Source organism: Equus quagga, chromosome 20 (genome assembly GCF_021613505.1).
Source record: "Equus quagga isolate Etosha38 chromosome 20, UCLA_HA_Equagga_1.0, whole genome shotgun sequence".
NCBI lineage: Eukaryota > Metazoa > Chordata > Mammalia > Perissodactyla > Equidae > Equus > Equus quagga.
In genome coordinates this window covers 5147690-5174377 of record NC_060286.1, presented here as the reverse complement: position 1 = coordinate 5174377, position 26688 = coordinate 5147690, and the positions used below count along the sequence as shown (strand labels likewise).

The window sequence follows — 26688 nt, the reverse complement described above, 5'->3', positions numbered from 1 at the left end:
CAAGAGAAATAACACTATAAGGCTAAGCATCAGCTTCTCTATAGGCTCTTAAATTTTATTTTTTCCAATGATCAAATTAATAAATGCTCAATGTAGCAAATGTAAAGAGCTTCAAAGTGTAAAAAACTAGAAAAATGCACATAACTCTCCCATTCAGAAGAAATTACTTCCTTCTAGTCTTTTTTAGAACTGTTTTTCTTTATTCCTAAATCCTCTAAATCTGGGACCTCATCTACATCTCAATACTACACTGCAACTGCTCTTACCAAGGCCACTAATAATTCTTCAATGGACACTTTTCAGTCCTTATCTTTCCCTAACTCTGAGCAGCGTATCAAACTTAGAATCTCATCTCCCTTGGTTTTGTTAACACCATACTCTCCCACACCTCTGGATAAACTTTCTGAGTTGCATTTAGAGGCTAGCTTGCTGTCTTAAAGGTCTGGTTTTCCCGGTCCTGCCCTCTGCCATCTCTCTCCATTCTCACACCCTCGCAGAGTTGCTTCGACCATGTCCAGAACTTAGACTGCCACCTACATACTGATGACTCTACATCTGGATTTCTAGCTTCAACTCCTTTTTGGGAATTTGACCTTTCTATTCAATTTCCTGGATGTCTCATAGGTACCTCAAACCCCTGCCCATGTCCAAAATAAAACTGATTTTCCCAAAGATCCCTTTTCTCAACGAATATCACTACTGACCATGCATTTATACAAGCCAAAAATCTGGGATCCATCCTCAGCTCTTTACTCACTCCCACATCTAGTCATTGATTCTTGTCAATTCCATCCCCAAATCGTCTTCCAAATCTGTTTACTCCTCTCCAATCCAGCATGAGTCCCACCTTCATTCCACCACTCCCCAGTGTATTCAGGGACAATCTAATCCATCTCTCTGAGATCCCCGCAAAATGTGTAGCCAATCAGTTTCCTGGACTACAGTCCACCCCTCTTCTGATCCATATTTCGATATCACTACCTGAGTTAGCTTTTTAAGAAATATATATCATACTTTAAAACTTTTAAATGATTTGCAATTTCTCTTAAAGTCCAAACTCCTTTTAAGGGGTTCATAACCCAGCCCCTTGCTTACCTCTCTACCCTCTCTAGGACCTTCTCCCCGTGATGTAGACACTCAGGCCAGACTCTTCCTTCCTCAAGGGCTCCAGTCTATTATCTTTTATTATTATAACTTTAGAGCATATTATAATATCAAATACGGCAAATTCTCTGCCATTGGTTGTTTTTCCAAAATTAGCTAGTCTCAACAGTGTGTATTCTATATGTATGTATTCTTAATGATACGTACATAAATTCCCAACTGTACGTCCTTCCAGGTAAATTTTAGAATCATTCTGCCAAAATCCATCTTACCATTCTCCAAATAAAAAAAATCCAAGTGACACTGATTACAGTGAATTCTATCTCTTGAGACGTACTTAGACTTTTAACTCAACATGGGAGTCATTTTTATAGTTCTGATTCAATCATTATTCTCTACATTGCAATTACCTTCTCAGAGGCCATTCCCAGTTTTTTTAAAAATTCTGTTCATTTTATCCTGAAGCGGGGAAAGATCTACTCTCAACAGGCAAGAGGGTAGTGTTCACAGTTACCTCTCACGGTCCATTTGTTTATGAACAACTTCTCCCTCTCAGCTCTGAGAGTTTGGAGAGTTCTGACTTGAAGGCAGGTTGATAAATTTCCTACTGTGGTGGAGCAGCCACTTCTACTGGGGGTCAGCTGGATGCAGGTGGTAATGATTTTCTGTCCAACTGAGTCAGATGTAATCTGCAATTTTTAGTTCAAGTATAGAATTTGAGAGACTGCACCACTCCCTCATGCCCTTACTTTTGCTTTTTCTTATATATTTATAGACCCCAGGATACAATTTACCATCCAAATTCTTCCCCTAACCACTGTATCACACAATGGAAATTGTAGGCTGAACAAACGTAAAAAGGAAAGACATGATGAGGCCAACAATCTGGCTGGCTCAGATCACACCCTTGTGGTTTAGAGATAGTATTTATTTTTGTTAGACCAGTGTTTTCTAGAGTGTAACATGTATACCACAGACAACTGTAGGTGGGAAAAGAATAAACTTTTTATTTCAATAGTTATATATTTATTTCAATTGTATTATTAAAAATACTGACTTTACATTTACAGAAGTAATATAAAATTTCCTTTTTGAATAAATCGAGAGTTCAAAAGTAAGTAAAAATTTGTTCTATTTTCTAAGGTGCCTCCCAGGCTTCACTGGTTTAAGAGTAGAACACATTTAGCCTAAGAATATGTATCCTGGGGCCTGCCCGGTGGTGCAGCGGTTAAGTTCACGCACTCTACTTCCCGGTTGGGATCCCGGGTACAGACCTATGCATCACTTATCAAGCCATGCTGTGGCAGGTGTCCCACATATAAAGCAGAGGAAGATGGGCACGGATGTTAGCTCAGGGCCAGTCTTTCTCATCAAAAAGAGTAGGATTGGTGGGAGATGTTAGCTCAGTGGTAATCTTCCTCAAAAAAAGACTCTGTAGCCTATTCCTTCCCCATTAATGATAATAATAATAAAAATTGCCTCAAGTAGTGATGTATTCTTTCATGTTTATCATGGTGCTGTTGTCAGGGCTGGTTTTGTATTTCACGGTATTTAAGATACAGTTGGAGGGAGCATTTAGATGGAGTAGTAGCCATGGTCTCCCTTCATCCAGATGCTAAGCTCATCCCTTTCTCAAACCTTGACTAGGAAACGTGTAAGTGTCCGTTGGTAGTAAAGAATAACTGTTCTGTACTTGGAACTACTTGACCGCTGCTACAAGAGGTGCAGTGAAGTAATTAAGAGAGCAGACTCTAAAGGCAGACTGCCTGGGTTTGAAGCCCAGCCTGGTGACGATCTGTTAAACAATCCTGGAAAAAACCAACCTCTCTGTGCCGCGGTTTCCTTATCCATAAAAGAGGAATTCTGTAAACTCGGGATGGTAATGGAATCTGTTTCATCGGATCTTGTGAGTATCGAATGAGTTAACGCACACAAAGTGCTTCGAACAGTCCCCCTTCCGTAATAATAGTTGTTAATAGCCACTGAGTATTTTATATGTGCCCAGCACACTGAAAAATGCTTTACACATATTATCACACAACACATATCTCACACATTGAGAAGAAAGCTTTTTCTATGTCCAAAGTATAAATAAAACTGATTTTAAAGAACCATACAGAAACACAAGAAATGGCCCACCTATTTTCTGTAAATGAAACTTACTTTTGCTTTAAAACTGCTCTTAGAGCATCTTTCTGTCCCACAGTGAACTGAGAAATAAAGATGTCATTTGCTGCAAAATCAAGACACAAAAATACATTTCAGATTCCTGAAAATTTATTAAATTTTAATAGGCTACTCAACAAAGCCTTTTTTAACTAAAAGAATGTTTAGGAATTCAGCAATAAGACTTCTCAATAAAAAAGGCAAGGAACAACTTAAGTGACTGAGTAATAATAGTCATAACGCTAGACCCTCGGAAAATAATTGTATCCAAAACATCTGAGGCTAAACTGGAGAGATCTGCTCAAACTCCTTAGATGAAAACAAACCAACTACTTAAAAATGTCATTAAATAAAATTTTTCAAAGCATATTTCTAATCTATTATCTTACCAAAGACTATTCAAAACTTGAATTCAGAATTTATAAACAGAACCTATAAACTGGATTAGATTCAGAATCTAATACCAAACCTATGCAATAGGCTGGTAATAATAAAATTACCTTTATAACTGCAAATCTTTTTCTGGATTTCAGAGATTCCACTAATAGCGTATGGAAGGAAACATGGAAGGAAAAACTAATTAAAAATGAAAATAATCTAAAAAAAACGATAAAGCTGTTTAACGAATGTCTAAAAATCTAAAATTCTATCCTGAGAAAGTAAATGTTAACAAGTTACAATACAGATGAACCATGAAGACATGCTAAGTGAACTAAGTCAATCAGAAAAAGACAAGGATTGCACGATCCTATATATATGAGGTATGGTAAAATCCAGAGACAGAGGCAGAACGGTGGCTGCCAGGGACTGGAAGGCAGGGAGGAATGAAGAGTTAGTGTGTAATGAGGACAGAGTTTCAGTTGGGGAAGATGAAAAAGTTCTGGAGGTGGATAGTAGTAATGGCGGCACAATGTGAATGTACCTAATGGCACAGAACTGTACACTTAAAAATGGTAAAAATGGTAAATTTTATGTTATGTATATATTACCACCACAACAACAAAAAATCAAATCTATCCTTATACCTTTTTGTCTGTTGCTCTCTTCCGCTTTATCCAAAGGCAACCCTTGCACTGCAACCTCTTTAGAAAACTCCTTTGGGACATGAAAGGAAGAAATGAAAGGCTAAACAAACTTTATGATTTATTACTTACCAAGTGCCATTCACTAGCTACATGACTACTGCGTTCTGGGGGGGCAGCACTGTGTGCTTTATATACTGACTCCCCAGCTCCACCACAAGGTTTAAGCACCTTGAAGCTACTCAAGGATTTGCTGAATGAGTGAGGAATGAGCTGTTTAAACAACTGGTGAATGAATAAATGAACAAGCAAGCAACAGAGGCCCTGAAATTCCGACTCAAATCCTGATTTGCCACTTCTAGCAGAGCAAGTCAATAACTTCTCAGTTGCTACAGTTAAATGTGAAAATCTGATTTACCATAAGTCAAACAGAGTACATAAGGATGGCCAACACATGGCACAACATCACAAATTAATCATAGCATTCCCTGCTACTGAGCTCACAATGTGGTCTCAGAAGGATTCTCTATGGCAAATAGCTTTCTGCTTACTTGTGTAACCCTAGACTTCATCTCTAAGATTCAATTCAGGGCTAAGACACCATGACTTTTTAAGTATCAGATTCATTCAAGATTGCTCTTCACCTTCCTTAGACATACTATTGTTTTTTTTTCTGCTAAATCAGAAAAAGGAAAAGAGAAAATCATAAAAGGAAACTGATACAAACTATCTGCTGATAATAGGTGTTAACTTCCTAAAAGTACTCAATGAGACTAACAATACAGTAGAATGCATCTGGGAAATTAATACAGAGAACTCTTACAAATCAGTATGAAAAAGTACAGCACATAAATATGTAATTCACAAAAGAAGAAATACAGATGGCAATATACACGAAAAAATTTCCCCTTCACTAACAATAAAAGAAATACAAAATAAAACAGTGAGATGCCTTTTTTACCTATCAAAATGGCAAAGATTTTTTTAAAAGTTTAATGCTCCATATTGGTAAAGATGGGGGAAAATAATTCCACTAAATCTACTCATGACCCTGCTGGAGAGAATATATATTAATATAGTCTTTCTGAAGGCAATTTAGAAACATTTCAAAAAGAGTGCATATCCTTTGATCCAATAATTTTACATCTAGAAATTAACCCTAAGGGGGCCAGCCCCGTGGCCGAGTGGTTAAGTTCGCTTCAGCGACACAGGGTTTCGCCGGTTCAGATCCTGGATGCGGATATGGCACTGCTCTGCAGGTCATGCTGAGGCGGCATCCCACATAGCACAATCAGAAAGATCTACAACTAGAAAATACAGCTACGTACTGGGGGGGCTTTGGGGAGAAGAAGGAAAAAAAAAAAAGATTGGCAACAGATGTTAGCTCAGGTGCCAATCTTCAAAAAAAAAAAAGGAAAAAGGAAATTAACCCTAAGGAAATGACCTGGAATATTCACCAGAATGTTCATCACATGGTTGTTTATACTATCAAACATTGGGGAAAAAAACATTAATGTCAAATGACAAGAATATGAACAAATAAACTATGGTACACCATATGGTAATTCTATGAACCCATTAGAAGTTTCTAGAAAAAAAAAATCAATGACATGGAAAAATATCGTTAATACTACTTATTAGTAGTAGCTGGCCCCAGGCCAGCCCCAGCGGCCTAGTGGTTAAGTTTGGTGCACTCTGTGTAGGTGGCTCAGGTGTGGTTCCCAGGGGCAAACCTATACTGCTCTGTCAGTGGCCATGCTATGCTGGCCGAGAATGTAATAAAAAATAGAGGAAGATTGGCACGGATGTTAGCTCAGGGGGAATCTTTCTCAGCAAACAAAACAAAACAAAAAAAACAGTATGGTCCCATACAGTCATAAAATACATATATCCACAGGAAAAAAAAACTTAGCCACTTACTTATAAAACAGTATGGTCTCATATATTCATAAAATATATATATCCATAGGGGGAAAAAACCTCAAAATGTTAACAGTTGTTGATTTCAGTTGTAGAGTTTCTTTTTTACTTTTTCGCTTTGTATTTTCTATAATGAGGTTTTTAAGTTTTTGTTTTCTTTCTATAAATAGGCTCAAATAGAAAAAGAGACATTTCATGTTCTTGTAGCAGAAAGAATAGGTATGAATAGGAGCAGACATAAACAGGCTTATAAATGTGAGCATATCAGGCACAAACTCCCTTAGTCTTCTCAGAATGCAAATCTACACAAAACAAGCTGTGAGCCCGTATTAAATCTAATGGAATCCTGAGTAATGATCTGATAAAGATCACCTATCTATCTTCGATTATACAATAACAGGATATCCATATATGTGGGAAATTATTTAGATAATGGAATTCAAATACCATTAATCATTAAGTAAGGCCTGCTCAAAAAAGAAACAAAAAACACCAATCCAAAGGCTAGGCATTTACTCAGGGACCAAGTATGGTACATAATTAAACATTTTTATTGGAAGTTTTTGACAAAGTTAAAATAAGTAAATAGTTTCAACTCCATTCTTAGTTTACCAGCTTCAATTTTAAAAATATTATATTGTGCAACTCTCTTCTTTAAAGACTTGTTAAATTGACAATATATAGGTCAACATTACGATTAGTAGTCAAAGTCTAATTAGATTGCATGACTAAAACATCATATTTATCATCAAATATTTTCAGCATAATAAATTAAAAAGGTTAAGATGAGAATTTCATGTTATTATTTCTTAAAGACCCCTCAAAAAAACCACACACAAGACCTCACAATAGTTTGAATGATATATAATTAGACTTGACTTTTTAAAAAATAATGTTATCACTGTTCCTTTTCCTTCACGTAACAATACGTTAAGTTTCTGATCTAGAACACCTTCTCCTCAGATAACAGCAGAGCTTCTTTTCAGTTACAATAGTTCTCCTAGTGGCCATTACCTTACTAATGCGTATCTTATTCTATAGAAGGCCTTTCATTTAATGTCTTGAACACTATTCAAGTCACAATTGTAGTATGTAAAACATTTCTCTTGGTAAGTGAAATTTAAATAAAAACAAGGCTAATCACACATAATTTAAAAACACATTATTCAACAATACTGAAAATTTTAACATGAGCATAATTAAGAATCCTTTTACTTACACTTTCTGACACAGTGGGATTTTCTAATGGAGGCTGCTGATAATTTCTACCAGAGGATAAGTCTGATGAACCTAACAAAACGAATCAATGTTAGTGATTTTTAAACCAGAACCTTACCTTTGGAAACTGTACAGGCATGATTCAAGAACTATAAACTCCATACGAATGCAAGACCTAAATTGGAAGCCACTTTTAATACAGAAAACTTAAAAGGCAATTAAATATACCCCAAGAAGGTTTTACAGCTGATATTTTGGAAAATAAGGGTCAGTACTGACAATCAAGTGGGCTAAGTATAAAATGTTTTAAAATATATCATTACACTGTTGGATTTAGACAAACAATCATTTGCCAGGAATAAAATATGTGTATGATATAAATGCCTGATTTAACAGCAGGCCTACGTCACGCTGTACCCCCCAAAATCAGCATTATAAAAGCACTTTTTTTGTGTTTTTGCACATACATTCATTAATGTGACCCTTACAATTACCAGTGAAGTGGTAAAGCATATATGTTATCTTCACTTTCACTAAGCTCCAGACAGGTTAAATGAATTAGAACATGGAAGCCATCAAAAGACAGAAGTTGTGCTTCTCTACTATGCCAAAACGGACAGCACTATCCAAACAGGAGGAAGAGCATTTGGTAAAAACCCCAATGGTGAAAAACAAGCACATCATACTACTTAAGTGTATCTGTCACAGACGTGAACAAGAACAGTGCGCAAAAACCACACAGAGAAAAAACACAATAGGAAATGCTTCATTCATTCCATCTATTCCATATTATTCTATGTAGACTGTCTGTGTCTGTCCATTTTCCCAGGGAAAGGGGTCAGTTTTCAAACACCTGTACAAACTAGCCATATCTAACATTTGGCAATTTGAACATTAAAAAATCCTCTAAATTTTGAAACACAAAAAGCGAAATGAAAACGAAAACCAAAGATTTACAAAAGTGAAAACTACTTGGAATCACATACCACGTAACGTTCCATTCAGGCTAGTCCCCGTTGTAGCCTGAAGACGTTTATTTGCAGACAACGCTGGAGGAACACAGGACAGCTCATCTTTCAGCAAAGACAAAGTACCTCCCTGATTTGGAGAAATCACCTCACGAAGTCTCCTGGCTGGTACTTTAACCTTTCTTTTCTTTTCCGGGCTAAACTCGGAGGCTTTCATATTATTGGTAACAAAACTAGTCCCACAGTTCTGAATAGAACTTTCTTCTAGGTCCATAAAATTTCAGAACAAAAGTTTCACTGCTTTGAGGACTTAAGGTGGGAGGACGAGAAGAGAGGGAGGAGTATGAATAAAGAAAACGTGAATTTCGAGTGATTTTGAAACATGCAGTCAACTTTTAAATAAAATAACGTCTAAATAGACTAACCAGAAAGCTAGAAATTGCCATAAGGTATTTACTCCAGGATTAGAGACTAGAACATCGTGTTTACCCATTAATCCCACTCAATCTATTAAAGCACCATGCCAACGAATCAAATCGAGGATGACAAGAGAATGGCCGCAAGAGCAATAACAATCATAATAATACAGAGCACTCCCCAACCCGAGAGCTGGCCGTGAAAAACCAAACAGATGGAGAGGCGGAGTTAAGATCTGTTGAGGAGACGGAGTCAAGCAGGTAAACCGAAATGCTATTTTTTTTAAAAAAAAATCACCCACATAAGAAGCTTAATAGCTTTCTTCGGCCAAAAAGTCTTAACGCACTCCTCCAGATGCAATCATCGAACCCCTAAATGCACCTCTCCACGTCTCCAGAACGCTCGGCAACCGCACAGTCACAGCGCTCCCCGGACAACAACTTCAGTTGCCCGCGAGTCTACACCGACTGCTCTTTAAGCCCGCCCTTGAGACACAACACGCATGCGCGCCAGGAAAATCAACCTCCAACCGAAGAGCTGAATGCTCGGCGGTGCTCGTCCATTCGTCTCCGGGTGGAAACAAACTCCCAACGTAAAAGGCGTAAAATACGTGTGAATTTGGGTTTTTATTTTTGTTTTTTTTTAAGGCAGTACATTGCCCCACAAGACTTAAACATCGAGAAAACCTGAGAGCCTCATCGAAAACCCGCAGAGCTCCCGACCTAACTGGTAATACCACTCTTGTTTATTGGGGACTGTTTACAGGGTAGCTCCAGGAGAGCGTTAGGGACGCAGGATTAAGTAAACTAGTTACACAAACAGTTTCCACAGGTTCGGGTTGATATTGGAGAGGAAGTAAGGAATAGAGAGCGTTGTCTAAGCAGGAAGTAACAAAAATTAATTATCAGGGGATTTTAGAATTCGCTGAGATGTTGGCTTTTTCTTCTGGAGTTCCCCGCGTTATAACGAATCGGCGTCGAAGAATCTAAGGGCTATTTGACATCGCCGGTCCCACGTGCTCTCTTCCATCCAGCGGCTGCCGCGCCCGCCGTGACCCCGACCGATTGGCAGCGCAGCCCCCAGCCGCGTCCTGGTGTTGGATGCTAGAGCCCGTCTTTAAGTATGGTCTCTTTCCTCTGCCCTCAGACTCCAGGGTTCCCGGGCGGGGGGCGGCAGGCTACGCCTAGATAGGAGGCGGAGTGTCTGGAGGAGCCTGTCGCGTGTGCTTGGGGCTGTGGGGGGCTACGGAGTTGGGCAGTGCGTCCCCAAAGCGAGTTTGGAACCTGCCCCGCGACGGTGTCACTGGGGCGAGGGTCGGAATTTGAGGCTCTCGGTCACCCCCAACCCGTGTTTGGGGAGTGGAGGTCTTGTTTGGGGACGCCGAGAGAGTTGGACTGTAAGGCATCCACGCTGTGGCGGTGAGCTGACAGCCAGGAGACCCTTCTTTAACTGAAAAATCCTCTCCAGCCAGAGCACCAGGGCCATCCCCCCTTTTGTGATCCCCTAGTTTCGGAGGACGCACTGCTTACACCTTTCCGTTGACGCGTTGCTAGAGGCTTTTAAAAAAGACTAATCAAAGCAAAAAATGTAATCTCGTGTAAAAGCTAAATGACAAATTTTATTTATTTTTACATCTTAGCTGACTGCTTTCAAAGAAGAAATCCTAGAAGTAAAACGGACTTTAAGGGCTCAGTTTTGAAGAACCTTTTAATTGTGCTTTGCATCTTAATGAGTTTCTGTAATTAATCATAATTTCTTATTTCAGGCACATTTCCCTCTTCATTATTGGACTCTTAGGTAGTACCTGTTTGTTCACAATTTGTTTTATACTATAGGTGAATTAAAAGATAGAATGACAATGTCAGAGCTGTAAGAGACAGGAGATTATTTAACTCCCTTATTTTCTAGGTGAAACTTAGATGTGAGGGAAAAAGTGACGTTTCTCCTCTGGTTTCTAAAGTGTGAGCCTAGGCATAGAAACTCATTAAAGTGACTTGAATAAATGATTTGATCTAGATCTTAAAACCCCTTTAGTATCAGAGCTGGGGTTAAAGCTGGGCAAAGTCTTGCCCCCATTTTGTCCAGGGCTCATAGGCTCGTCCTTTAGGCCTTGAAGCCATCCTTTAAACCTGAAAGCAGTAAGCAGTAATCTTTCAAAAGTGTTTTTTTCCTCTGGTTAATAATGCATTAGGGTTGCCAGTTAATCAGACATAACTTCCTAAACCTGCTGCAAATAATCTAAAGTAAAAGGACATGTGGTCGAGTCCTATTTCATGTCAAACAAGTTAGCTCAGATCAGTTTAGACATCTGACCTATCAAATCAAAGACGCTGATAGCCCTGGAACAGAAAGAAACATGGCTCACAAGATGAAAGTGTTTCCTTTTTCATTTATTTTTTGTTGTTAACATTTTTACTTATTTGCTTTCCCTTTCCCACTCTTATATCTGTATATATACATATAGATTGATAGACTTTGGTGAACCATCTACAAGTTGCAGACATCATGACCTTTAACCCTAATTTCTTCAACATATATCTCCTTAAGAACAATCTATTACATAGCCACAATAAGATTATCACACCTAAGAAGATAGCATATTCAGATTTCTCCAAGTATCCCCAAAATTGTGTTTAGTTATGACTCTTAGGTCTCTTAACCTAGAACAGGCCACTACCCCTTTTCTCTATGACTGAAACTCTTTCAAAAGGCCAGTCTATCATCTTACAAATTGTCCCAAATTGTGGATTTTCCGAATTATTCCTTCATGATCAGAGTCAGGTCAAACATTTCAGGCAAGACTACCACATAGGTGATCCTGTGTCTTTATTGGTTAAGGTGGTGACTGCCAGATCTTTCCAATCTAAAGGGACAGATTTCCTTTTGTGATAAGTAACCTGTAGAGATGCTTTGAGACCATGGATATATCCTGTTCCCCAACAACCTGCCACCCAGTACATTTATCTTCCATTCATAATCCTTGCCTGAATCACAAGATTACCAATTACCAGTACCATTCATGCAGAGACCAGGATCAATTATAGTGATAGTGGCCAAGGACCTTAGAAGAATCACTTGCTGTAAACTAAGTTTGAACAGAATTAGAAATTTGGCTCCAGACCTAGAATTCTAAAAATAAATGGAGAGCATCTCCCCCATCACATCCTGGTTAGTTATTTTCCTTACTGTTTCTGGGAAATTTCTGGGAATTATTTGTCCTTGTGTGTTCACCTGAACATACTACCTGGAAAGATAAGGATATTAAGTATTTTGAATACATATAATAATATATATGCTAAAGAATTAAAACTTCAGAATAGATTGAGAAAACTAATTTCATTTATTGAAAAGGAAGAGGCTTTTTAAAAAATGATTTAGCCAACAGAAGTTTAGATTTCATCAAATAAACTTGGAGCTTGAAAGAGCCTGAGCAGTCATATTGTAATCCCCTCATTTTTCAGGTAAGAAATCAGGCCTCACTGGAGACATTCAAGCAGAGGTTGGACAACTACTTTTCGAGAACAGAAAGGAAACTCATGCATCAGAAAAGGTTTGAGTTTGTTGACTGATAAGATCTCTACTCTCAAGTTCCCTGGTTTTATGATACTTTGTTTGACACAAAAATAACTTAGCATTGCTGCAATCATTCCCAAGACCTAGGCCAGAGATTCTAGAATTCTCTTATCCCTTCCCTCTCTCTCCAGGGTTCAGGGATATAACCAGAAGGTAACCCCTGATTGGATATTTGCCTCTGTAATAACAAACTTTTGCTGTAATATGTGGAAACAAGGGCCAAATAAAAGGGCAGCCACCTTGCTTCTACCCGTTCTCACTATCAAGATGGTTTGCGTGGCTGTTGGACTTTGTCGGTCAGCATAACTTATGATTAAATAACTGCAAAATAGAAAGACTTAGAAGACCCCAAAGTAGCAAGTAAATTTGAAAATTATTCCTTCACTCAACCATCTCCAGTATTTTCTAGGACAGCTGCCTACAGTTGGGTATCCTATACTCTTGATGTTAGTGAGTACAGAGGAAAGCTTTAGAGATTTAGGCAGACTTAAGAAAATTGCTGACTGTTAGCTCTTGAATTCGGTTGTAGGTCTGAGAAGGTATTTGAAAACATAAAATATGTAATTGAATGATTCTAGAGAAAAGGAAATCATAATGTTAACATAGTGGTCTTTGAGTAGTAGAACTATTTCTCTTTTATTTTCCAAATTCTCAAAAAATAGATTATTTTACTCTTATAATGTGATAAGCTATATTTCATTTAAAGGAGGCGATATATACTGTTAAGGACTGTGTATTAAAAGACGATACCAAGAAAATAAATGAAATTCAAACCAACAACATTTGGGGCACTCCTCACCTATGTTTTGTCAGAGACTTCCCAACAGCAACCATCATCTGTCACTGCGAGTTGTTGATTAAGGGGGAGTTGGGGTACAGTGGGCACAGTGTTACAATCTCTGAAACTTACATATTTAAAGATTTCATACCTTCTGCCTCTCTGACCTCTGGTTGAAAAGTCATTATATGTGAATTTTAACCTGAAGAAATACAAGGATAGGAATAGAAAAAAGAAGCAAATGTTGGCTTTACAATTAGAGAACATGTAAATTTCTAAGGTTTTATACACAAGGAAATGGGATGTGTTTTCTTTTTTGTGTGAGCTGTAGAAAGTCCTGTTGGCTGCATGGCCTCCTGAAGAACAGCCAGTGCTCTTACAGGTCAACAGTTCAGAAGGCTCAGGGTCTTATGGATGACCTGTTGTGCTTTCAGCTAGAGGCCTGTCGGTAAACCAAGTTGTCAAAGGCGTGTTTTACTGCCCTTGTGTATTTTTTAAATTCCCACAAAACGATGGTTTCATTTAACACCTATTTCCACAAAAGTTATCTGACCGGTTCTTGGATCTTGTCAGGATGTTTTCTGAGTGGGAAGCCAAAAGAACTGTAGTTCTGAGTGATTGCTAACATTTCCGACACTGAGCTGCTTCTTTGGCAGGGATTAGAAAGCTGGACAACCCCACTTTATTATTAACCTTTTGATTTTGAGGTTATTGTAGATTCACATGCAGTTGTAAGAAAAAGTAGACCCCTTGTGCCCTTTACCCAGTTTTCCACAGTGGTAACACCTTGTAACACCTTACGGAACTATAGCACAATATCACACCCAGGATACTGATATTGACACAGTCAAGACACAGAACATCTCTATTACGAAAGCCTCACGTTGCTTTCTTATAGCAAGGCCTACTTCCCTTCCACCCCCACCCCTCCCTAACCCCTGGCAACCACTAATATGTTCTCTATTGTAGAATTTTGTCATTTCCATAATGTTATATAAATGGAATCAAACAGTGTGTAACCTTTGGGATTGGCTCTTTTCAAAATTCAGCATAGTTCTCTAGAGATTCATCCAGGTTGGTGTGTGGATCAATACCTCATTCCTTTTTATTGCTGAGTATATTCCATAGTATGGTACACCAGTTCCTTTCACCCGTTGAAGAATGTCTGGATCGTTTCCAGTTTCTGAGTGTTATGAGTAAAGTTTCTGTAAACACTCATGACAGGATTTTGTGTGAACACAGATTTTCATTTCTCTGTGATAAACGCCCAGGAATGCAATTGCTGGGTCATATGGTAGTTGTATGTTTAATTTTTCAAGACAATGCAAAGCTGTTTACCAGAGTGGCTATACAGTTTTACATTACCACCAGGAATATCTGAGTGATCATTTTTCCACGTCCTCACCAGCATTTGGTGTTGTCACTATATTTTTTTAATTTAGCCATTCTGATAAGTGTGTAATGCTGTGCATCATCGTGGTTTTAATTTCTGTTTCCCTAATGGCTAATGATGTTGACTATCTTTTCATGTGTCTATTTGCCATCTGTATATTGTCTTTGGTGACATTTCTTCTCATGTCTTTGCCCATTTTCTAATTGGATTGTTTGTGTTTTTACCGTTGAGTTTGGAGATTTCTTTATATTTTCTAGTTGCTAGTTCTTTGTTAGATATGTAGTTTGCTTTTGGTGTCAAGCCTAAGAACTCTTTGCCCTAAAGCCCAAAGATTTTCTATGTTTCTAAGTTTTAATAGTTTTATGTTTTACATTTAAGTCCCTGATCCATTTTGAGTTAATTTTTGTAGAAAGTCAGGGACTTAGTTCAAGGTTAAATTTTTTGCCTATGAATGTACAAATGTTCTTAGCAACATTTGTTGAAAAGGCTAGTCTCCATTTAACTGCTTTTGCACCTTTTCCAAAAATCAATTGGGCATATTTGTGCGACTGTTTCTGGTTCTCTATTCTGTACCATTGATCTATGTGTCTACTTCTCCACCATGACCACACAATATTGCTTACTGTAGTTATAAAATAAGGCTTGAAATCAGGTGGACTGACTCCTACCATTTTATTTTTGTTTCAAATTTGTTTTAGCTATTTTAGTCCCTTTGCTTTCCATACAAATTTTAAAATAATTTTGTCCCCATTTACAGGAAATCTTATTGGGACCTTGGTAGAAATTGCATTAAGCTTTTATGTCAATGTTGGGAAAATTAACATCCTTACTATGTGGAGTCTTCAATCCATGAACATGATATTTCTCTCCATTTATTTAGGTGTTTGGTTTCTTTTTTTTTTTTTTTTTAACTTTTTTTGCTGAGGAAGATTAGCCCTGAGCTAACATCTGTGCCGCTCTTCCTCTACCTTTTTATATGTGGGTCACCAAAAGAGCATGGCTGATAAGTGGTGTAGGTCTGCGCCTGGGCTGCAAAAGTGGAACACGCTGAACATAACCACTGTGCCATGGGCCGATCCCTAGGTCTTTGATTTCTTTCATCAGCATTTTGTAGTTTTCAGCATATAGGTCCTGTACATGCTTCTTTAGATTTACCCCTAAATCTTTTTTTTTTTGAGTGATTATAAATGGTGTTGTATTTTTAATTTCACTGCCATGTGTTCATTGCAAGTATACAGAAATATGGTTGATGTTTGCGTATAGATTATCTTGCGTCCTACAACCTTGCTAAACTCACTTACTAGTTCCAGGAGTTTCTTTGTAGGTTCTTTGGGATTTTCTATATTTGCAATCATGTCATCTGCAAAGAGGGACAGTTTTATTTCTTCCTTTACAATACGTATGTTTTATTTCCTTTTCTTGCCCTACTACTCTGGGTAGAACTTCCAGCAGTCTGTTGACTAAGAGTAGCAGGAACAGACAGCTTGCCTTGCTCACAATCTTAGGGGAAAATATTTAGTCTGACCATTAGCTATAGTGTAGGGTGTAGGCTTTTTTAATAGATGCTCATTATCAAGTTGAAAAAGTTCCCCTCTTGTCCTAATTTTTCAGAGAGTTTTATCATGAATGGGTGTTGAATTTTTCAGATGCTTTTTCTGCACCAATTGATATGATCATGTGATTTTTATTCTTCAGTTTATTAATGTGGTAAATTATGTTTATTAATTTTCAAATATTGAACCTGCCTTGCATCTCTGAAATAAACCTCACTTATTCAAGGTATATAATTCTTTTTATATAATGCTGAATTATATTTGCTGTTTGTTAAGGATTTTTATGTCTTTTATGAAGACATTTTTCTATAGCTTTCTCTTATGTACTGTCTTTGGTTTTGATAGCAAGACAATACTGAATTCATGAATAAATTATTAGATTTTTTTGTATAGAGTTGTTTGTAGTTCTGTTATCCTTTTGATGTCTGCAAGGTTTGTGGTGATACACCGTTTCATTCCTGACAATGATAATTTGTGCCTTATTTTTTTCTTTTAGTCTTGCTGGAGGTTTGTCTGTTAAAATCTTTTCAAAGAACCAGCTCTTTGTTTCATTGATTTTTGTGTGTTGCTTTTCTGTTTTCATTTTCGTTGATTTCTGCTCTTTTTTATTCCCTTACTTTTACCTGCTTTGGGTTTATTTTGCTCTTCTTTTTCTAGGTGCTTGAGGTGGAAGTTTCCATTGTTGATTTGAGGTGTCTCCTCTTCTCTAACGTGTGTTTTTAGTGCTGTAACTTTTCCTCTTGGTGCTGATTTAGCTGTGTCACACACATTTTGATATGTTGTATTTTCAGTTTCATTCAGTTCAATCATTTTTTTAAAAAATTTCCTTGAGACTTCCTCTTTGACCCATGGATTATTTAGAAGTGTATTGTTTACTTTCCAAATGTATGGAGATATTCCTGTTATCTTTCTGATACTGGTTTCTAGTTTGATTGCATTGTGGTCAGAGAACATCTCTGTATGATTTCAGTTCTTTCAAATTTGTTGAGGCTAGTTTTATGGCTCAGGATATGGTTTATCTTGGGATGTGTTCCATGAGTACTTGATAAAAATGTGTACTTTGTGGTGTTGGGTGAAATGTTCTGTAAATGTGATTGTATCTTGTTGGTTTATGGTGTTGAGCATTTTTTATAATAGCTGTTTAAAAATCTTTGTCAAATAATTCTAACATCTGTCATCTCAGTGTTGGACATCTATTGTCTTTTTTCATTCAGTTTGAGATCTTCTTAGTTATTGGTATGATGAGTGATGTTTTTTTATTCTAACCTGGACATTTTGCATATTATGTTATGAGACTCTAGATGCTGTTTAAACCTTCTCTGCTAGCTGGTTTCTTTTGACACCGTTCCATTAGAGGAAGTGGGGGGCGGGTGCCACCTCATTACTGCCAGGCAGGAGTAGAAGTCCAGCTCCTCACTGTCATTCGAGGGGTGTGTGTTATGGAGTGCTCCTCATCACTGCTGGGTGAGAGCAGGAGTTAGGGCCCCCCACATGGCCTCCACTGGTATCTGCCTGACTGAGAGGGACTGGAATCCTTCATTACTGCTCTCTACATGGCCTCTGCTGACACCTTAGCAGAGGGTATGTGGCTAATTTCCATGGTGCAGTAATGAGAGTCCTGAATCTCAACTAGGCCTCGTTTGATACCACCGCAAAGCAGAGTCGGGGTTGGGGAGGGTACCTCATTACCGCCCACTGAAATGGGAATCCAGGCTCCCCCTGTGGTTTCCACTGACACTTGGTGGTTGTGCGGTTGCTCATTAATGCCCAGCAAGGGTGAAAGCCCCTGCTCCCTGAATGCCCTTCTCCCACACCACACTGGCCTGGGAGTTGAGTGCGTTGTGACGGCCTAGCAAGGGTGGAGGTTGAAGCTCCCAGCCTGGCTTATCCTGACGTGGGTGGGGATGAGGGCCACAGGTTTTCCTGTGTTTGCTGGGAGCACAGCAATTACTGTTTTAAAGTTTTCTGTCTGATAGGCGTCCCCTTTCCTGGCCCTTTGGTTGGGGAGGGCAGGCTTTTCAGGAGGACCTTTTTTTTTACTGTCCCCATTGGCATCTGCAGATTGCCAGCTTCTTCAGCTCCGAATCTGTGACATATGAGACAGAAAAAAGAGAGAATTCGCCAGTGTTGTTTAGCCACTATACTTCCTCTCTCCACCTTGTAGAGTCCTCTGTTTGTTTTATATGTAATGTCCAGGGTTTTAGTTGTACTTAGTGAGAGGAATAGGGAAAAGCACGTCTACCCCATCTTCCCAGAAGCACAAGTCCTAAACCTCAGTGTATGGTATAGTGACAGAATCCTGTTTCTTTGACTGGTGAGTGGTATTTTACAGCAGCCGTAAAGATGCATCTTACCTCAGAAGCATGGCTGGTTTCATAACTGGCACAGTCCTTGGTACGTTCAGTAAATGTTTATTGAATGAATATCTACCAATTGATTAGAATAGTAACTGCTAAGATCCCAAACTATAAATAAGTTTGAAGTTGATATTAGAAGATGATGCAATAATTAGGTTTGGATTTCTCTGTGGTTCAGTAGTTGGAGGGTTCCATGACTAAATGAGCTCAGAGGAATTAGAATGGATAGTACCTTACCTGGAGCACAGATGATGACACTGACAGCAGTACCTGAAAAGTTGTGGCCTTCAGTTAATTCTTGGTATTTTTCAGGTAGCTTGTGTGGTAAAATATATATATAGTTTATAAAGCTGTGAAATAGGGGCTGGCCCTGTGGCCAAGTAAGGCCACATCAGGGCCCAGGGTTTCACCAGTTCAGATCCTGGGCATGGACCTGGCACTGCTCTTCAGGCCACACTGAGGCGGCGTCCCACACAGCACAACCAGAAGGACCTACAACTAGAGTATACAGCTATGTACTGGGGGCCTTTGGAGAGAAGAAGAAGAAAAAAAAGAGATTGGCAACAGTTAAAAAAGAATTATAAAAACTCAAACTCCCTCCTTTATCACACATCTGCTCCAGGAGTGTTTAAAACAGCTATAATTTATTCTGATTGGAACCTAGTGTCAAAATCATGTGAAAGCCCTGAATCCTTTAATTTTGCTGCTTAGGCCATTAGTCTGCCTTGGTGGTGATCTTTGGGTTTTCTTTATAAATTGGAGAGCATGGGGGCCGGCCCCATGGCCAGGTTGTTAAGTTTGCACGCTCCTCTTCGGTGGCCTAGGGTTTCACTGGTTTGTATCCTAAATGTGGACCTACACACCACTCATCAGGCCACACTGAGGCGGCGTCCCACACGGCACAACCAGAAGGACCTACAACTAGAGTATACAGCTATGTACTAGGGGGCTTTGGGGAGAAGAAGAAAAAAAAGGAGGAAGGTTGGCAACCGATGTTAGCTCAGGGCCAATCTTAAAAAAAAAAAGAAAAAGATGTGAAATAAAATAAGAATAAAGAGCATTCTTCTTAACCTTTTAGGTGTTTATGGAACACTAGTTGACTAAATTTTGGGCTAACCTGAAACCCCCACTGCATTGTTTGTAGCAGATATGGAAGAGATTTAGTAGAAAAGAGAGTTTATATCCTGTTACTACTAACCAAAAGATTCTCTGAAGTATAGACAGTTGTACTTTTTATTAATCATTACTTCAAAGAAAACTATGGGTATAACATCTGAAATGAAACTAGCATAGCAAATAGAAAAGAACTGATGCTTTCCCCTGCATATGGAAAAAATGACTTTTTAAAAATATGAGTAATACAAACTTACAGGACAAGAAAAAAGCAAGGAAGAAGAATGCAAAAGAGGGGAGGCATATACAGTCCTGGGTATACATAGGGTTTAGTCAATGACAGCGGTCCCATAGGATTATTACCGCATAGCCTAGGTGTGTAGTGGGCTATACCATCTAGGTTTGTGTAAGTAGACTCTACAGTGCTTGAACAAGGACGAAATCACCTAACAATGCATTTCTTAGAACGTGTCACCATCATTAGGCAACACATGACTATTTATGGTTGGGAAGCTGGAATGGAATTACCATGGATTGTATTTGTTAATAAAAATGAGAATTAATGATTTTCAGGATGGTAGCATACACTTTGCCTTACGTGTGAATTTTCTAGTTAGTTTTATCTCCATATAAGCTTCATGAAAATTTTATGCTTTTCAGAGCCACTTTAAGTAATAATTGATGAGCGAATAAGAATGATAATACACATCCAGTTTATCTTTTTTGCATTGGTTATCAGGAAACTCAAAGCTAAATATAACGCATAGAAATTCTGTTGTAGTCTACAGTGTTATGATTAGTATTTGCTTATTCTTCCTTTTGGTGGTGTTAGTGCCGTCAAGTCGCTTTTGACTCCTGGTGACCATGTGCACAGCAGAGCCAAACCCTGCCCGGTCTTTTTGCACCATCCTCTTCCCTTCCAGCACTATGTCAGACAGTGATCTCCTGCTATTCATAGGGTTCTTGTGGCCAATTTTTTCAGAAGTGCGTGGTGAGGTCTTTCTTCCTAGTCTGAGTCTGTAAGCTCTGCTGAAACCTGTCCACCATGGGTGACCCTCCTGGTATTTGAAATACTGGTGGCATAGCTTTCAGCCTCACGGTAACAATCACCTACCATGATATGACAACTGACACCCAGGTGGTGGGGTTCCCTGACTGGGAAACGAACCAGGGATGTGGCAGTAAGAGTGCCTGCCAAATCTTAACCACTACACCACCAGGGCTGGCATTCTTCCTTTTACATGTTGTTTAATTTCTATTTTAAACAGCTTTATTTTATACAAATCTTTTATATGAAATGTTCACCCATTTTAGAGTGGAGAGCCAGGACAGAATAAGTAAATAATGTGATACTCTTTTTTTTTTTTTTTAAAGATTTTATTTTTTTTTCCCCCAAACTCCCCCGGTACATAGCTGTATATTCTTCGTTGTGGGTCCTTCTAGTTGTGGCATGTGGGACGCTGCCTCAGCGTGGTTTGCTGAGCAGTGCCATGTCCACGCCCAGGATTCGAACCAACAAAACACTGGGCCGCCTGCAGCGGAGCGCTCAAACTTAACCACTCGGCCACAGGGCCAGCCCCTAATGTGATAGTCTTATATCTGTATTAACTGCACCTGGGTCCTCCATTTAGGCTATGTGAACATCCCAGTAATTCAGAAAGGCTTTTTGACTTCCTTATCCTCATTTCTCTCTTGCCCCCAAGTTAGATCACAAGTGTCCTATGTTCATAAGTTTCTGAGTCGTCTGTGTGATTTCCCTTTTTGAATTGTAGAATGTACAACTCCTGTAACTTCCTTTTAGAGTCATTTATAACTCTGAATATCTTTCATTAGAGTTGTTGATTTACAAATGGATAGTGTTTGTAATTAATAGAACCTTTGCATTTATGTAGAGGTAGTAAAAGGATCATGAGTAGCACAGGTCAAGGTTACATTGGCAACTAGTGGAATAGTTCACTTAAGGACTTACGGGAAGACACCAAAGATTCCTTGCTTTCCCTTAAAACCCTACTAGGAATGGGCTTTATTTTAACAAGTGGGTTTGCAAGGTAGCAGAGCTAACTGTCTTAAAACTGAGATTTAGGGGCCAGCCTGGTGGCTCAACAGTTAAGTTCACACGTTCCCGGCCCAGGGTTTGCTGGTTCAGATCCTGGGTGCGGACATGGCATGGGTTGTCAAGCCATGCTGTGGCAGGCATCCCACGTATAAAGTAGAGAAAGAGGGGCACAGGTGTTAGCTCAGAGCCAGTCTTCCTCAGCAAAAAGAGGAGGATTGGCAGTAGTTAGCTCAGGGCTAATCATCCTTCAAAAAGAAAAAAAACAAAACAAAAAAAACCCTGAAATTTAGATAGGGCCTTTGGGTCTCAAAGCTAAGCATGAAAAAAATCTAGTTCTAAACTGTCAAGTTCTTTGTTGTCATTAATGACCTGGGAAATGGCAGGGGTTGGGAGGGTACATATAATTACATACTCAGAAATTTATAAAATATGAACAATAATTTCAGGTAGACTTCTTTCTGTTCTGTTTCATAAACTATTCTTTTCATTACCTAACTCTTCAGCTAGCCTAAAAATTTTGTGTACAGATTGACAAACTTTTTTTTTATTTTTAAATCAGGTGACTAATAAACATACCAAAAGAATATGGCTGCACAAATACCAGAATCTGATCAGATAAAACAGGTAAGGTGTTATAATTAGGGGGAAAAGATTTTGCAAAAAATTTAAGACACTACTGGATGCAACTGTGTCAGTCAGTGATCTCAAAAAATAACTTTATAGTTCATTTCCAAAAATGGGTATTAAATGCTATGAAGCATACTTATTTTTCAGATAATTTGACAGATAATCCAGGAAAGAATATTCAACTAGAAAAGCTGACTGTATTTTTTAGATCATATTATACGAATCACATTATACTCATTTAAGTTAGCAAAAGAACCTTTGGTAAGTATTACAGGATATTTTGCCTAAATACAAAACATCAGTAATTAAAGTGTCAAAACATCTTTGTTTTAAAAACCAAATATTAAAGAACCTTCTGATTTGTTTCTAGTTTAAGGAATTTCTTGGAACCTACAATAAACTTACGGAAACCTGCTTTTTGGACTGTGTTAAAGACTTCACAACGAGAGAAGTAAAGCCTGAAGAGGTACGCAGTGTCGCCCACCGAAACTCCTCTCAGTGTGTCATAAACCGGCTAAATGGGATCCCCTAAGCATTTCACTTGTGCTTTGTTGTTACAGGAATTGGGGCTACATTTTATGTTCCATTGCTCAGGGGAATTGAAGCAGCCAAGGACCCATGACACTGAGTTTAATGATGCCAAATTTAATATGACAGTCACATTGCACCACGGCAGACTTTTTTAGAGAAGGTGCCTGGGGCTTGCTGAAATACCGTTCCATAGCAAAGATTCTTACCAATAAGCTTTCAGTCAAGATGGCCTGGCTGTAGAAACTTGACATGGCTTTTCTGTCTGACCCTGAGAACTCAGGTTAGCTTCAGAAAAAGCAGAGCTTGAATTCGGGGGCTCCTATTGCATAGGTGAACTGCGAAAACCCAATCCTGTTAGAAGTCCTCACTTTTAATATCCTCATCGCAACGTTTCTCTATTGGCTAAAAGGGACATAAACTTCCTCTAGTGGAAGATGTTGATAAACATTCATGCCAAGAACTTAACATATAACCAGCAGTTAATAAGTATCTGTTAAAAGAATGACAGTCTGAGAGATGCTAAATGTAATATTCTTCTTGTTAAAAAGTAAAAGTTTGAAAATTAAGAATGTTGAGAATGGAGTTTTTCATTAAAAAGGAACAAAGTTGCTACTGGGCCTACATTTTAACAATGAGAATAAGGGACAGGGATGTCGGCTTTTCAGCTAATACTGAAACGTACCTGCAGAAAATCTAGTCCAGAAGGCAGGGACTTACAAACTGGTGCCCACAAACTGGTAGGTGTTCTGTATATGTTAGATTTTGTAAATGGATTAAAGTGTTAACAGTTGAAAGCTATGGTCACTTGCTACTCGTTAATACCATTTAATTCTCAGATATATTCAAAGAAAAGAAAAGCACCCACTGGTTGTTCTTTGAGAATACATGCATCTTTGAAAATTAATATTTTTGTGTTGCCTCTTAGATCTTCTCTTTTTATTTCCAGACCACCTGTTCAGAACATTGCTTACAGAAATATTTAAAAATGACACAAAGAATATCCATGAGATTTCAGGAATATCATATTCAGCAAAATGAAGCCCTGGCAGCCAAAGCAGGACTCCTTGGCCAACCACGATAGAGAAGTCCTGGTGGATGGACTTTTGATGAAAGATTGCCAGTAGCTGTTGCCCCGGAAATGAAAATTCACCTGATAGAATTCCCTGAAAGCAGTAGCCACAGTGTAAAACCATCTGTCCTGACTATTTGGCAAATGGAGACCACTGGAGAAAGAAAATTGCCATCTACCAGGAATAATCGAAAGAGGGGGTCTTATTGTTCAGTGAAAATAGTAAGATGCAACATGTATTGACGCCTTAAGGTTCAGCAGCTGGGTCACTTGATTAGAAAAAATAAACCATTGGTTCTTAAATTGTGACTGTTAATCTTAAAGCAAAATATGTGTTCAATCATGTATGAGATAGAAAAGATTTTATTACTAAAAGTAAAATAAATGGAATTACCACTGAGCAGTTGTTTATACTATATAGTACCATAGTATTCTGACTGGCCTGTGGAGATGGTGAAATGTTTTTCAGTCAGGATCATCCTCCAAGTATTCCTGTTCATTCATGTTTGCCTCAAATTGCTGGTAAATACATAAAAGAGTTACTTGCTCGTTGTTTCAATGCACAGTCCTCTTGCCTCCCTTTGTGTGTCAGGGTGGGCGTTACACAATCTTATCTTAGCTACATTTTCATAGATCTTCAGGAAACATCCATCTGAGACTAGCTTGGCAATGTGTAAGAGTTGACTGGTAAACACTCTCATGGAGACTGTGTTGTTCTATGTTTTGTTCAAAAGCTGAGAGTCCAACATGAATGATTCCGAGTCAGACCAACAATATACAGTGTCTTCTCAGCCGTGAAATGTGATCAGAGTAATAAAAAGTGCACCAAGTTCAAGTAGTGTCTTATGGCTAAATGAGTCTTAAATCCAGGCATCTGCAGGAAATCCTAGTTGATGTGTAAGTATACCACGCAGTTCGGTAAATGTCAGTGGACTGATACTTGTTAATAAACTGGCTTATGAATGGATTTCATTTGATACCCATCTAAACTTGTACCTAAGAGAACACTAATTGCCTGTATGTTTAAATTTGCCAAAGTAATTTCTCTGTTTTGTTATATTGTTGGAAAGTAGAGGATTGTTCTGCTTTGAGAATTTACAGTTTTCTATATTACATCTAATTTTTAAGCCATTAGGTCATTTAACTAACAGTACTACTTACAGGCCTCTGTTGACATTGCAGTTAATAATTGTGATGTCTTTGAAAGACAGACAAAATATTAACAATGCTATCTTTAAAGCTGAAATGCTGAAATGTATAATACTCAACAAAATATACAATTCATCATAGTCAAAAGAACATGAAAGAATTAGCTTGTTTCATCTTAAGGTAAGCAAAGCAACCAAAAATTCAGAGGTTGTACTCAAAATTTTAAAACTTGGGGCCATTCACACACATACTTTACTATTTCTATATAATCAAGCCCAACACGGTTATTTACTGTATTCATTTCACAAAGATAATTAAATATGTGCTCACCTGGCAAATAAGAGGAATTTTGTGCAGCAGCATCTCAAATACCTTGGGCGGGAGTGTGTGTTTGAAAACCTTCAGAAGTTCCTGTGGTTGCCCACACACTAAGAGGGCATTGCTGAGGTGTTCAACCCCCATTCTATGCTCTCCTGAAACAGATTCAGTTTAGAGCAAACTTTTAAAGTTCTTTAAAATATGCATTCTACAAATTAGCAAGAAAGCACCAAGCATTACAACTAAAAAAGCATATCAAACTAAAGACTAAACAACCCTCAAAAAGAGGGAAGAGTATAAAAGGGGGAAATGTTGAGCTGCAATTAGAGTCACTGTAATCAAGCTGCAATAGAATAATTTTATGACCCAAATTACTATTTAAAAGTGCACTCTTACATTGAAATGTTCATGTCTGCAGTTTGGCTATGCAAGAGCAGGATATTTGGGTTTTTTGTAAAAGTTGTGGTCTGCTGTTATATGAGGAAGAGTATCTTTACATGTGTGATTAATGAAATATAGAGGAAACATCTGATGTTCTGGCTAAATGAGACTTAAAAATAGATTCTGTTATCAGAGTTGAAACAAGATTTAGTCTAACGTGAACTACATACCCAGGGGAAAAAATGATTTATGACCTTTGATATCTAAGTAGTTTTAAAATGAGTTTTAGGATGATTGGCTATAAATTAAGAATAAAAATTTGTGAAGATTGGAAATTAATCATCAAATTCTGTTTAAGTTAAAACATGGAGTCAGTCTCACTACCTCATTTCAGGAAACTGAGGCAAAGATGAGTGAAGTGATTTTAAAGTTTCAAAGCTAATTAATGCCAAAATTAGTAACAGAACCTAATTTCCTGAACCTTGAGACTACAGTATGCCATCTCTTTCAGGTGTTATAATAATAGAAGTTGAAATTTTGACATATTTAATATAACTAGGTAGGAAATAAAATATATTTCCCTACAGTTAAATATAATATTAGATTCTTAGTACCTGAAACTAATTTTCCACGTATTGGTTGAAACACCTGGTCACATGAAGAGAAAAGTGCACGATGGACAGAAAACAATGCTTCCCAAAGATCTGGATTAAACTGAACCACCACGAGAAGGATACCACCTTACTTGCATGCGTGCACACAGCAAGCCTTGTTAACACTGCATAGGTTTTAAGCCAAGATTTTGTGTCTAGACACCTAAATTTACACTTTGAATCTAGGAAATTTCCCTTGCTGGGTTTTTAGTAACTTTCTGTGGACATTTACAGAAGCTTTCTTAGATCAACAGGACACTAGGATTTCTTAGATCAACAGGACACTAGGATTTCTTAGATCAACAGGACACTAGGATTTCTT

General features: G+C 38.2%; 3 protein-coding genes across 12 annotated transcripts in view; 1 reads left to right on the top strand and 2 right to left on the bottom strand.

The window, feature by feature from the left end:
- KIAA0586 (KIAA0586 ortholog) overlaps positions 1 to 9266 on the bottom strand; it is a 116152-nt gene extending 106886 nt beyond the window's left edge. The window contains exons 1-5 of one of the 9 annotated variants that reach the window (XM_046647565.1): positions 9197 to 9266; positions 8417 to 8707; positions 7432 to 7502; positions 4296 to 4365; positions 3268 to 3337 (exon numbers count right to left, since the gene is read on the bottom strand). In XM_046647565.1, the coding sequence (XP_046503521.1) occupies positions 3268 to 3337; positions 4296 to 4365; positions 7432 to 7502; positions 8417 to 8672 (467 nt within the window). In that variant the 5' untranslated portion in view covers positions 8673 to 8707; positions 9197 to 9266. Of the gene's footprint in view, positions 1 to 1618; positions 1733 to 3267; positions 3338 to 4295; positions 4366 to 7431; positions 7503 to 8416 lie in introns of those variants that run through there. The other 8 variants (XM_046647564.1, XM_046647572.1, XM_046647571.1 and 5 more) reach the window with 8 other exon arrangements.
- Positions 9267 to 9403: 137 nt separating this feature from the next.
- TIMM9 (translocase of inner mitochondrial membrane 9) lies at positions 9404 to 24265 on the top strand. 2 transcript variants are annotated; one of them, XM_046647764.1, is made up of 5 exons: positions 9404 to 9544; positions 12277 to 12365; positions 22198 to 22262; positions 22636 to 22731; positions 23743 to 24265. In XM_046647764.1, exons 3-5 carry the CDS (start codon positions 22224 to 22226, stop codon positions 23875 to 23877), a joined length of 270 nt encoding a protein of 89 aa, XP_046503720.1. In that variant the 5' UTR covers positions 9404 to 9544; positions 12277 to 12365; positions 22198 to 22223; the 3' UTR covers positions 23878 to 24265. The 2 variants fall into 2 exon arrangements, with proteins under 2 accessions (XP_046503720.1, XP_046503719.1); XM_046647763.1 differs by lacking the exon at positions 9404 to 9544 and adding an exon at positions 9794 to 9935.
- A 65-nt stretch (positions 24266 to 24330) lies between these two features.
- Positions 24331 to 26688, bottom strand: part of TOMM20L (translocase of outer mitochondrial membrane 20 like) — an 11612-nt gene continuing 9254 nt past the window's right edge. Inside the window, exons 4-5 of the mRNA XM_046647762.1 lie at positions 25345 to 25487; positions 24331 to 24384 (exon numbers count right to left, since the gene is read on the bottom strand). Of these exons, the coding sequence (XP_046503718.1) occupies positions 24331 to 24384; positions 25345 to 25487 (197 nt within the window). The remainder of the gene's footprint in view (positions 24385 to 25344; positions 25488 to 26688) is intronic.

Coding starts and splice junctions, on each gene's coding strand:
- TIMM9 (XM_046647764.1), top strand. CDS start 22,224: ATGGCTGCACAAATACCAGAATCTGATCAGATAAAACAG. Junction 22,263..22,635: donor AATCTGATCAGATAAAACAG/GTAAGGTGTTAT, acceptor ATTTGTTTCTAG/TTTAAGGAATTTCTTGGAAC. Junction 22,732..23,742: donor GAGAAGTAAAGCCTGAAGAG/GTACGCAGTGTC, acceptor TTTTATTTCCAG/ACCACCTGTTCAGAACATTG.